Source organism: Orycteropus afer, unplaced genomic scaffold, assembly GCF_000298275.1.
Source record: "Orycteropus afer afer isolate SDZICR_OR568_19922 unplaced genomic scaffold, OryAfe1.0 scaffold00079, whole genome shotgun sequence".
Lineage (NCBI taxonomy): Eukaryota > Metazoa > Chordata > Mammalia > Tubulidentata > Orycteropodidae > Orycteropus > Orycteropus afer.
Window position 1 is genome coordinate 5,518,739 of NW_006921666.1, and position 12,507 is coordinate 5,531,245.

At 40.4% G+C, this 12,507-nt stretch overlaps 1 protein-coding gene across 1 annotated transcript in view; it reads right to left on the bottom strand.

The window, feature by feature from the left end:
- Positions 1-328: 328 nt before the first annotated feature.
- Positions 329-12,507, bottom strand: part of GPATCH2L (G-patch domain containing 2 like) — an 85,927-nt gene continuing 73,748 nt past the window's right edge. Inside the window, exons 8-9 of the mRNA XM_042781024.1 lie at positions 11,272-11,366; positions 329-489 (exon numbers count right to left, since the gene is read on the bottom strand). Of these exons, the coding sequence (XP_042636958.1) occupies positions 329-489; positions 11,272-11,366 (256 nt within the window). The remainder of the gene's footprint in view (positions 490-11,271; positions 11,367-12,507) is intronic.

Sequence of the window (12,507 nt, forward strand, 5' to 3'; positions counted from 1 at the left end):
ATACCTGCAAAGAAAAGCAACGGCTCTGTAAATGGGGCTGTAGGTAGATGTTGGGGGCAGCAATAATGTGACGAACACAGCATAGCAAGACATTATTTTTTAAAAATCGCTGTCCCAATACTTTTCTAACTTTTTTTTTAAAAAAAAACACACAGATTCCCACAACATGATTTTCCAAGAGACAGAGTCCACTCTCTGTCTGAAGAGGAGCCAGTCCTCGTGGTGGAAGGACGAAAGGATGCGGAATGCCAAATTAGATATGCAAGACTCTATAATACAAAGTCTCAAACTTGCTTGGCAGTCAGCTCCTGGCGGGGAAGCGTGCTCTTTAGCCGTGGCCAGGGCTCTTCTCCTGTGGCGTTTTAAAAAACGTAGCTGTAGCTGAGTCAGTGGCTTTCTCTGCTGCAGAGGTTCTGATCAACCACTCGGAGTCTGGAGATTTCTGGACTTGTGATGCTGGTGCGGCTGGCTCTGTCATATCCGGGTGAACTGGGAAGGTTGTTACAGTAAAAGTAAGGAGGGAGAATCAAGGGGAGACAATTTAGAGTAAGATACATCAGAATACAACACACTTCAAAGCAAAATGTTCTCAACCCTTGTATTTATGTCCTATTAACCCAGGTGGCCACACATAAGGATTTTTTTCTCTTTATAAAAAAAAAAAAAGACAACATTTAAGTAAGATAAATGTTTCTCCATCTGAGAAAATGGGCTTAGCTGAACAAATGAATAAGTTCAGTAGTACAAATTCATACTGTAGTAGTAACAATCACTTATTAACCACTTATGTGCCCAGCAGTTACAATCTTATTTCTTAATGCAAACACTCTGACAGAGGTATTGTCAACTTAATCTTAAAAACCAGAGGAAAAAAGTCATAGAGAGATCTATATAATTGTGTCACCCATAAGGAAAATGGTAGAAAATAATACAAGTCCCACAGTTTTCAACAAGAATGCTGAAGACATTCTGGACAGGAGAACTCCTGCTTATGTGAGGCTGTCCTATATATTTTAGGATGCTTACCATCTGGACCCCATCGACTAAATGCCAATAGCTCCTCATAGTCATTATGACAACCAAACATTGTCCTCACATTTGCACATGCCCCCAAGGGAAAAGGATGCATCAACCACTGATACCGAAGATGAAGAACTAAAGATTTGTATCAACTTCTGCAGTCTGAAACTGATCAAACATGCAATCAAGACACATGGATAATTACCAGTGACTGGTATGCAAGTGTTAGAAACAAAGAAGGACTAGAAGTTGGAAAACACAGCCTCGCTGACAAAAACAACACTGGAAATCATAAGACGGAATTTTGCAAGACCAAGAACGTATTCACTGGAAATACTTTGTTTCAACAACATAAACGAAATATAGAAATATATGCATGGCCCTCACCAGATATAATACACAGTAATCAAATCAACCACTTCTCTGGAAAGAAACAATGGAGTAGCTCAATATTGTCAGTCAGAACAAGGCCGGGGCCAACTGTGGAACAGATCATGCATTGGTCATATGCAAGTTCAAGTCGAAGCCAAAGAAAATTAAAACAAGTCCATGAGCACAAAGTACAACCTCGAGTATTCCACCTGAATTTGGAGACCATCTCAAGAACAAATTTGATGCACTGAACACTAATAACTGAAGATCATGAGTTGTGGGATGGCATCAAAGATATCATACAGGAAGAAAGCAAAAGGTTATTAAAAAGAGAAAGAAGAAAAAAAAACGAGTGTCAAAAGAGAGTCTGAAATTTGCTCTTGCTAAAGCAAAAGAAATATGAAATAAAAAAAGCAGGTATTTTTCAAAGGACAGCTTGAGAAGACAAAGTATTACAAAGAAATGTTGCAAAAATGGCACAGGCAGCATCCTCTGCCCTCCTCTAACGTCACAAGGGGGAGAGAATCACCATCAGCAGCCCCAGCTTATCTATATGGGCCAGACGTGCTACGACCCTTCAAACTTTTTACCAATTCTGACACCAACCATCTTACCCACAGCACTCACTACTTTTCTGCTAGGCTTGATAATTCGCTGCAATACACAGAATTCACAGACAATACTCATGATTATGGGGTTTATTAGAGAAGTAAGAGGCTACAATTCAGGTTCAGGAATGCACTCAGGATACAGTTATTCAATCAGGACAACTTCCCCCTGGCCATGCCTTCACGCACATCTCTCTTTGGCCTTTATCCTCTACCCTGCTCAGGCAAGTGTTACAAAGCTTTCAGCTCTGATGATAGGTGTACCAAGGTACACTCTGCTCTACCAGCAAGCCTCCTGCCCAAAGGCACTCAGCTTTCTCACTCCAGGGGCCGGCAAGCCCACTACTCTGCTCCTGCCAGTCTCTCGGTTCTGCTGCCGCTGACTCTCTGCCAGTCCACTCCAGGGACTGCGGGTCCAAGGACGCACTTCACTCTACCTCCAGCTCTTCCTTCTTGATGGTAGTGAGATCCCCTCTTCCTGTCTCTGGGAGAGCTTGTTTTAAGCCTAGGAGGACAACAAAACTGACCAATCCCCACGTTTGGGTTCTATATACCTTATTGCCATGGTCCCACCTCCACCAGAGTGCCACGTGCCTTACTGACATTACTAACAAGCTAGCCAGTCCCTGCTGGTGGACTACAAGCACCTCACATTTACATAGCTCCACCTAGTCATCTGGTGGGAGTCACAAAGACCACGGCTAGAAGAGCCATACTCTTCTAGTCATTGTCCCTTTCTGCCAATGTGCACAGACCAGGAGTTAGAAAACCAAAAGGGAAGAACATATTGGCATTTCTCAAGCTGAATGCACTAAAGAAAATATTCAAGCCTTGAGTTACAACACTGAAGAATTCTACAGGCAAAATATTAAACAACACAGGAAGCATCCAAAAAAAAAAAAAGACGGAAGGAATACACAAAATCACCATACCAAAAAGAACTGGTCGATATTCACCCATTTTAGGACATAGCATATGATCAAGAAGAACCAAGAACAGCACTGAAGGCATTGGCAAAAAATAAAGCTCTTAAGAACTGACAGAACAGCAATTGAAATGTTTCAACAAATGGATGCAGCACTGGGGTGCTTACTTATCTATGTCAAGAAATCTGGAAGACAGCTACCTGGACAACCAACTGGAAGAGATCCATATCTGGGTCCATCCCAAAGAAAGGTGATTCAACAGAATGTGGAAATTACAGAACAGTATCATTAATATCACCAAACTAAGAACCAAATTCACTGCTGTCGAGTTGATCCCAACTCACAGCAACCCCTTCTTGGGTTGCTAAGGCAGTATCTCTATGGAAGTAGATTTCCAATCTTTCCTCTAAGGAATGGCTGGTGGGTCTGAACTGCCAGCCTTCTGGTTAGCAGTCAAATACCTTAGGCACTATGCCACCAGCATGCAAGAAATATTTTGCTGATGACAATTAAGAAATGGTTGTAGCGGTACATCAACAGGGAACTACTAGAAATTCAAGCTGGATTCAGAAGAGGACATGATAAGGGATAGTACTGCTGGTGTCAGATGGATCTTGACTGAAAGCAGAGAGTACCAGAAAGACATCTACCTGTGTTTAACTGAATGCAAAGGCATTCAACTGTGTGGATCAAAATAAATTATGGATAACACTGTGAAGAATGGGAATGCTGGGACACTTAATTGTACTCAGGACGAACCTGTACCTAGACCAAGCAGCAGTTGTTTGAACAGAACAAGGGGATACTGCATGGTTTAAAATTAGGAAAGGTATGCATCAGAATTGTATCCTTTTACCATACTTCTTCTATCTGTATGCTGAGCAAATAATTTGAAAAGCTGGACTATATGAAGAAAAGCACAGCATCAGGATTGGAAGAAGACTCATTAACTACTGTGATATGTAAATAACACAATCTTGCTTGCTGAAAGTGAAGATGACTTGAATCACTTACTGATGAAGATCAAAGACTACAGCCTTCAATATGGATTGCACCTGAATTTAAAAAAAAAAAAAAAAATCCTCACAATTAGACCAATAAGCAACATCATGAAAAATGAAGAAAGGAATGAAGTTGTCATGGATTTCATACCTATGGAAGCAACAGTCAAGAAATCAAGCTACGTACTGCATTGGGCAAATATGCTGCAAAAGCCTTCTTTAAAATGTTAAAAAAGCAAAGATGTCATCTTGAGAACTAAGAAAACAACTTGAGAACTAAGAAAGACTGAAGAAGAACTGATGCCTCTGAATTATAGTCAGGGCAAAGAATACTGAATACATCACAGACTGCCAGAAGAACAAACAAACCTGTCTTGGAAGAAGCACAGCCCAAATGCTCTTTAGAAGCAAGGATGGTGACATGTCATCTCTTACACTTTGGTCATGTTATCAGAAGGGACCAGTGAGCAGTCCCTAGAGAAGGACATCATGCTTGGAAAAGCAGAGGGTCAGTGAAAAAGGCCCTCAACCAGATGGACTGACACAGTGGAAACAACAATGGGCTCAGACATAGCAATGACCGTGAGGATGGTGCAGGATCAGGCGGTGTTTTGTTCGGTTCTAAGCACTGTGATGAGTCAGAACCGGCCTGACAACACCTAACCACCACCTGAGGGGAACAGCGCACAACACCAGTACCCACTTTGTTCAGAACTTATGTATACTAAAAGACAGCAAATTCCAGGAAACCTACCCCCCAGAAATGTAACCTAGAATAATAATTTCCAAATTTGGGATCACAAAATCAATTTAGCGGGTCATGACCAGTCCCCCTGCAATGTGAATGAACAGAAAATATAAAAATGAACTTGAAAGTTTAATTCTGATTTACACATACACCCACACACATGTTCAAACATAAACCTCTTCCTGTGAGTTACAGTAAGAAAATCTTCAATGCTACTATTCTATGGCACGTATACGAGAGTTTCCTGAGGCCAGTGGCTTTCAAACATTTTGGAACCTCAACCACAATGGTAATAAATACATTTTACATCACAATCCAAATACACACATTAATATTTAACTGAAAATAAATGTCACAAACCACAGCGAGAAAACACTACATGAGAGAAATTTTTGCATGTGTTCTCCCAGAGAAAGGGATGAGAATATTGAATGCAGTATTATTCACAATAGCGTAATACAGATACAATCCAAGTGTCCATCGAGAACGCTTACTTGTAGTACATTCATCATAATCATACAAGGACTACCATATGGCAGTGAAAATGAATGAATGTCGGCAGGACAAAACATGACTGAGTCACAAGAACAGAACTGACTAAAATTTATAATTTGTGAAAAATGACAGTTTGATTCCATTTACACAAGGTTCAAAAACATGCAAGAGGAGACAATATATTGCTTAGAGATATATGCCTGTGAAAAATATATGAGAAAAACTAATGAATGATAAATGATAAATACAAAAATTAAAATAATGGCTACCTCTGAGGAGAGATGGAAGAAGTTAAAGGTGATGTTCTCCCTTTTTTTAAAAGTGGAAGTGAAGAATATGGACATTTGTTGTATCATTAGTCTTTACACTTTATATATCTTCTATAAATATCCCTTACAGCCATGCAAAATTTACTAAGAAAAAGATTTAAAGCATAGCAGGCAGTAAGAATCTGCCCTATGATGATGGTCATAGGAGACATCAAGCTCAATTGGCCTAACACACTACACAAAAACATTGTTCTACACCCTACTTTAGTGAGTAGCAACTGGGATCTTAAAAGCTTGCAAGTAGCCATCTAGATAACATCTAGATAACTAGATAATAATGTGTCTCTCCTCATCCAGAGCAAAGAAAACCAAAGACTCACAGAAACAATTAGTCCAAGGGACTGAGACACCATGCGATCCTCAGCCTAAATGACTGAGACCAGAAGAACTAGATGGTACCCGGCTACCACTGTCAACCACTCAGAGGGGGATCTCTGTAGGAGATCCCGGATAGAGTGGGAGAACAATGTGGAACAAAACTCAAAATCATTAGGAAAAAAAAAAAGGGACCAGGTTTGCTAGCCTGGTAAAACCTCTGAGACTATGGCCCCTAGCTGCCCTTCAGGTCTAGAATTGAACCCACTCCTGTGGCTTCTAGCCAAACAGACAGGCACATGAGCTGAACATTAACAGTTGGTAGATATACTCCTTGGAGAGATCAATCATGGGAGAATACAAGGGCTATGTATGCACAGGGAAACAGCTCGGGGGGCAGGAGTACATGGGAGGGAAGGACACAGGGAAGAGGTGGTTATGGGAAGAAAGTGGGAGGAGAGCTGCTGTACTGTGGAAGATTACAGTCAATGTCATGAGATAAAGTGTATGTGAACTGCTGTATGGAAAATAAATTTGCTCTGTAAATTTTCACCCAAATCACTTAAAATTAAAAAAAAAAAAAAAAAAGAATCTGCCCTATAACTCCTAGGGCAAAAGGCCAACATAAAATGGAACTACTGAACCCTACCATGGGATTGGACTAATACTGCAAGTAACTCTTTGTCAACTTTAAGATTCTATTCACGCGTTCATACAACAAATATCTACTGGGCTTGTTCTTAGTATGAGTTTTATTTTAGATGCCAGGGACATACCAATGAACAGAACAGACTCAAAAAACCCCTGCCCTTGAGAATGCATCACTAGCATCACTGGCCTGTATTCAGGATGTGATGTAACTAATTAACCAATTACCTTTTGGGTACCTTTCCGAAAGATGCTCAAAGGACACCTATCTTACCCCAGGGAGAAGAAGGTTACAAAAGGCTTTCTGAATAGCCAAGACAGACAGGGCTCTGAATAGACCCTCTTATTCCAGTTCCTCTTTACCAAAAGCCACGTATTTACTTTTTGAAGGGTTAGAATTTGCATTCCAAGCACTCTGATCTTTCATGCTGATAGAAATCTCAAGGAAATGACGTCTGGTTTTCATCTGAGTCCTTATGTTTTTACAACTACTTAGTCTCAAATTTTGGAGGGAAATAACCCATTTTTTTTCTTTCCAGTTATATTGTTCAAAAGTATGGACTCAGTAGCAATGGGTCTAGGTTTTTTGGGTTTACAGCTAGTTCATTTCACCAGGAGGCAGAGACTCACTGGGAGCTCCCTGTCCTGGCAATCCAACTTCAAAACAGGTTTACGGTTACTCATCGTGATGCCAGGGTGTGCCTCTGTACACCAGACACATGCATGCTACAAGGCCACAAAGGGGACAGGAGGGAAGACAAAAAAGAAAATAAAGGTGCCACACTTTCAAGAAGGAACTACTTAATGACTCTTATGAAAGGGCCCCTTGCCCTGGTCTTTTGTTACCATTAGCACAAAAATGCAAGGAAGCCATGCTGTTCCTTCCTGCTCTTCACTTCTCCAGCCTTATTAATATCTTTAAATTCAGTCAATTTCAACTCAAAACTTTCTACCAGCGGGGGAGGGGAAAAGGGGGAAAGATTTGTGGCTGCATGTTTAAGAAAGAAGCTGAATTCATCACAGTGACAGGAGAGAGTGTTGGCAGAGATCTGAGCTATTTATTCTTTTAGGAAAATCCTATAAAGAATGACACAAGGAAGCCTCTATCTGCAGTCTTGTTCATCACACTGGTGAAGAGTCTGATAACAGATGTATGCAGTAGCGTGATTTAGTGCCAGGAGCTGGCCCCTGATGTGTATTAATACAGCGGCAAAGCGGAACGCACCTCTCTTCATCAGTCATTTCTATAAAAGAGGTGGAATCTGAGATGGCCCGATGTTAGGCAGAGCAAGCCCATTTGTTCTACTGACTGATGGCGCAGGCTCGGGCTATGTCCTTCACCTCCATGGGGCACTCAGGTTGTGGGTGGAAAGAAAAAAGAAAACGCTCAGTGAAGCAGGGCTTAGTCAACAAGTGAGAGGAGAGCAGTTGGCCTCTGTAATGGAAATGTTCAATATTCAAGTCTTGTTTCAAGACCAAGCTGTATATTTCTTGATTTGAATATAGAATAAGGGTTTTAAACTCTTCCCAGTGGTTCTTTTCTTATGAAGAACCAAAAGTTAAAAACAGAAGCTAGATATTAAGGAGAAAAATAAAGAAAAAGATAAAAGAGGGAAGAACTGTTTTTATGCATTGAATACTGCAGGCTGGATGAAGATCTAGGTTTTCATGTGGGGTCATAATTTGGCATCAATCCTACTGCACACAAAAAGACAGAAGCCCTGCAGTGTTCAAGGGGACAGAGCTCTAGTCTAGAGCACCTAATGTGATCCTGGCTCTGTAATTTATCAATCATAGGGTCTGTGAAAGTGAATTAACCTCTCTGAGCCACAGTTTCCTGAGGTGTAAACTGAGAATCAACACAGTATCAACCTCATAGGGCTGTTGCAAAGATTAAGTGCATGCAAGGTGTTCAGTTCATGGGCTGCCTGTGTAAATAATAAAAAAGTAAACAAAAATATGTTTATTATAATCATCAGACTGCGATTAAGATTATCCAGATGAAAATGAAGAACAGATCATCACTGATCAGCCACCCCAAACCAAAGCTCAGAGGTCATTTGCAGAGTACAGCAAAACTTAGTAAGCAATGGTAAAACAACAAACAAAACAAAAGCCAGTGGAGTCAATTCTGACCCACGTATGTCAGACCGGAACTGTGATCTGCAGGGTTTTCAATGGTTGATTCTATGGAAGTAGATTACCAGGCTTTTCTTCTGAGGAAAAAGTTCTCTGGGTGAACTCAAACCTCCAACTAGTTAGCAACCAAGCACATCAACTGTATGTGTCAACCGGGACTCCTTAAATAACAGTCCAAAACCTCACTGCTGTCAAGTCACCTCCAGCTCATTAATACCATACAGGACACAGAGCTGCCTTGTAGCATTTCCAAGCCTGAAATCTTTCTGGAAGCAGATTATCACATCTTCCTTCTGCAGAGCAGCTAATAGGTTCAAACCTCCAGTCTTCCTGTTCACAGCTGAGTGCTTAACCACTGTGCAACTGGGGCTCTTTTTTGAAGAAATGGCAGAGGATACACTTCTGCCTGAGGTCTACTCTCCTTAGTTAGCAATTGCTCAGTTCTATATACAATATAGTATTTCTGGAAAAAATAAAATATTCTTTGTTATACTCAGCTCTAACAAAGTGAACTCACCAGCACCAAGAGAATAACCCCAGGTAAACAGATAAGACTTTATTCACAGCTATTCACCCTAAACTGTATTGAAAAACACCAAGGATTTCTAATGGTTATTACTAATGTTTAACTACCTTTCTCTAACTCCAAAGAAAAATACCTATAGACATCCAGTATTCTTACTGATATAAATGCATAACTATCTTTTCTTTTTTTTCATTTTGGGATCACATACATGCACTTAAATCTTAAGTGTTCAGCTCAATGATATTTCCCACATGTAGCCACCAGGGATCTCCCACCAAGTTCATGCCATGAAACATTGCCTATACTAAGTAGGCCTCTTTGTGCCAATCCCTGACACCAATGACAACCACTATATTGGCTTCTGCCAACTACTATTAGCTTTGCCCAAAAGAGTAGACAGTTTTAACTTGAAAACTTGTTTTTAATTATAAATTTCATGACTGGTGAAATGTGACCACTGTACTACACATGAAAGCACTGAGACTCTACTGGCTGCTCACCCAACAAAGTAAATGAAAACCACGGGATTCCTGGGCTCCTGGCACATGCCACTCTTCCTGGATTTTCACCAACATGGCCCTAGCTTTCCTCTCTGTGCTAGAAAAGCTCAGAGATTGAAGATTGTTCTGAAGACTGATGGAATGCAGGGACTCAAACTCACAAAAGCTATATGACATGGTGAAAAAGCACAGGCTTCAGGCACAGAGAAACTGAGTCTGAATTCTTAAATATTCTTAAAATACGTGTGACCTTCGGCCTTCTCACAGGCTGTTTTCCATGAAAAATGGAAAATAAAACCACCTCTATCAGATGGAAAAGTATACAAAATTCATAATGCAGTGCTTGACACACAGTACACGCCCATTAAATGGTTAACTACCTATAATTTACATGGTTTTCAGTAGCCAGTTTTTTCTAAGTGGATGGCTCCATCCTTCTTCCCAGCAGTATATTATTGACAGGGAACTTCCAAAAATTCAAGCTAGATTCAGAAGAGGACATGTAACTAGGGATATCATTACTAATGTCAGATGAATCTTAGCTGAAAGCAAAGAATACCAGAAAGATGTCTACCTGTGTTTTATTGACTATACAAAGGCATTCGACTGTGTGGATCATAACAAATTACGGACATTTAATTGTGCTCATGAAGAACATGTGCATAGACCAAGAGGCTGGCATTTGAATACAACAAGGGAACACTGCATGGTTTAAAACTGGGAAGGGTGCAAGTGAGGATTGTACACTGTCACTATGCCTATTTAATCCATATAAAGAGCAAATAATCTGAGAAGCTGGACTATATGAAGAATGTGGCATCAGGATTAGAGAAAGAATCATTAACAAACTGTGATATGCAGATGATACAACCTTGCTTGCTCAAAGTGAAGATGACATGAAGCACTTACCGATGAAGATCAAAGACTACAATGTTCAATATGGCTTACAACTCAACGTAAAGAAAACAAAAATCCTCACAACTGGACCAATAAGCAACATCATGATAAATGGAAAGAAAAGAAGGAAGTTGTCAGGGATTTCATTTTACTTGGATCAATACTCAAAACTCATGGAAGCAGCAGTCAGGAAATCAAACACCGTATGGCACTGGGAAAATCTACTGCAAAAGATCTCTATAATGTGTTAAACAAAAACATCACTTTGAAGACTAAGGTGTGCTTGATCTAAGCCATGGTATTTTCAATTGCCTCATATGTATGTGAAAGATGGACAATGAAAAGGGAAGACTGAAGAAGAGTGGACGCCTTTGAATTGCAGAGTTGGGCAAGAATACTGAAAATACTATGGACTGCCCAAAAAACAAACCAATCTGTCCTAGAAGAAGTGTAGCTGGAATGCTTCCTGGAAGTGAGAATGGCCAGACTTCATCTCACCTACTTTACTCATGTTGTCAGAAGGGACCATTCACTGAAGAAAGACACCAGGCTTGCTAAAGTAGAGGGTTAGCAAAGAAGGGGAAGACCCTCAATGATATGGATTGACACAGTGGCTACAACGACAGGTTCAAGCATAGCAAGGATTGTGAGGATGGTGCAGGACTGGGCAGTGTTTTGTTCTGTTGTACAGAGGGTCACTATGAGTTGAAGCCAACTCGAAGGCACCTAACCACAACCTATAATTACCTGCATTGGGGCTAGACAGAGATGCTGTGGCTACAGGTTTCCGTTTCCTCTTGATGTCACGTGAACACGGTGGTCCCAAGTGTATGTTTGCCTGTCTGCAGATACAAGAAAGAGAAAACACTGTTTTAACTTTGTAATTCTTATTGTAAGACATTATGCTCAGCTGGATGAAATCCTCAACCCATGATAAACATATACTAACAAGAAATGGGCACCATATTTTGCCATCAAGTATCAGCTCCAGATTATTCATAATTAATCATTACTCACTCTTTACTCATAATACATACCAATTCTAAACTTTTTATCTGATTTCAGAGTAGCGGACATTCGAGACTAATTTCAATAAATATGTGTATCACTACATGCTGACTTCTGGACAATTATTTTTCATAAAAATTATAAGCACAATTGTTCTAAACTCACTAATTCCCAAGTGGTAATATATTGGAAAATTTAATGCTGCATGAACACAGATATCTGCATAGAATTTTAATAGCAAGTTTAACCCTTCTACCACTACAAATCTGGATTTTTCAATAGTGTTTATATCTCAAGTTACAAGTGCCCTCATGGGGCAGTCGCTAAGTGTTCAGCTACTAACTGAAAGGTTGGTAGTCTGCATCCACCAGCTGCTCCATGGAAGACAGATGCAGCAGGCTGCTTCAGTAAAGATCCACAGCCTTGGAAACGCTATTAGGTACTTCTGCTCTGCCCTATGGGAGCTCTGGTAGCATAGTGCCTAAGGCACTTGACTGCTAACCAGAAGGCTGGTGGTTCAAACCCACCAGCCACTCCTCAGAAGGAAGATGGGGCAATCTACTTTTGTAGTGATTCTGCCTCGGAAACCCAAGGAGGGGTCACTATGAGTCAGGTCCAACTCAATGGCACATAACAACAACAACAACTTAGCCCTATAGGGCTGCTATGATTCGGAATCGACTCAACAGCAATAGGTTTGATTTGGTTTGGAATATATCAGAAGTTAACTAAATTTGGTTCCTGTGACTTTTAAAAATATTGATTACATAAATCAAATAACTAAGGAAATTATTAGCCCAAAGGACTAATGGACCACATGAACCACACAGCCTCTAATACCCCGAGACCAGAAGAACTAGATGGTGCCCCTCTACCACTACTGATTGCTCTGATCAGGATCAAGATAGAATGTCCTGGACAGAGTGGGAGAAAAATATAGAACAAAATTCAAAATCATAAAAAAAAGACCAGACT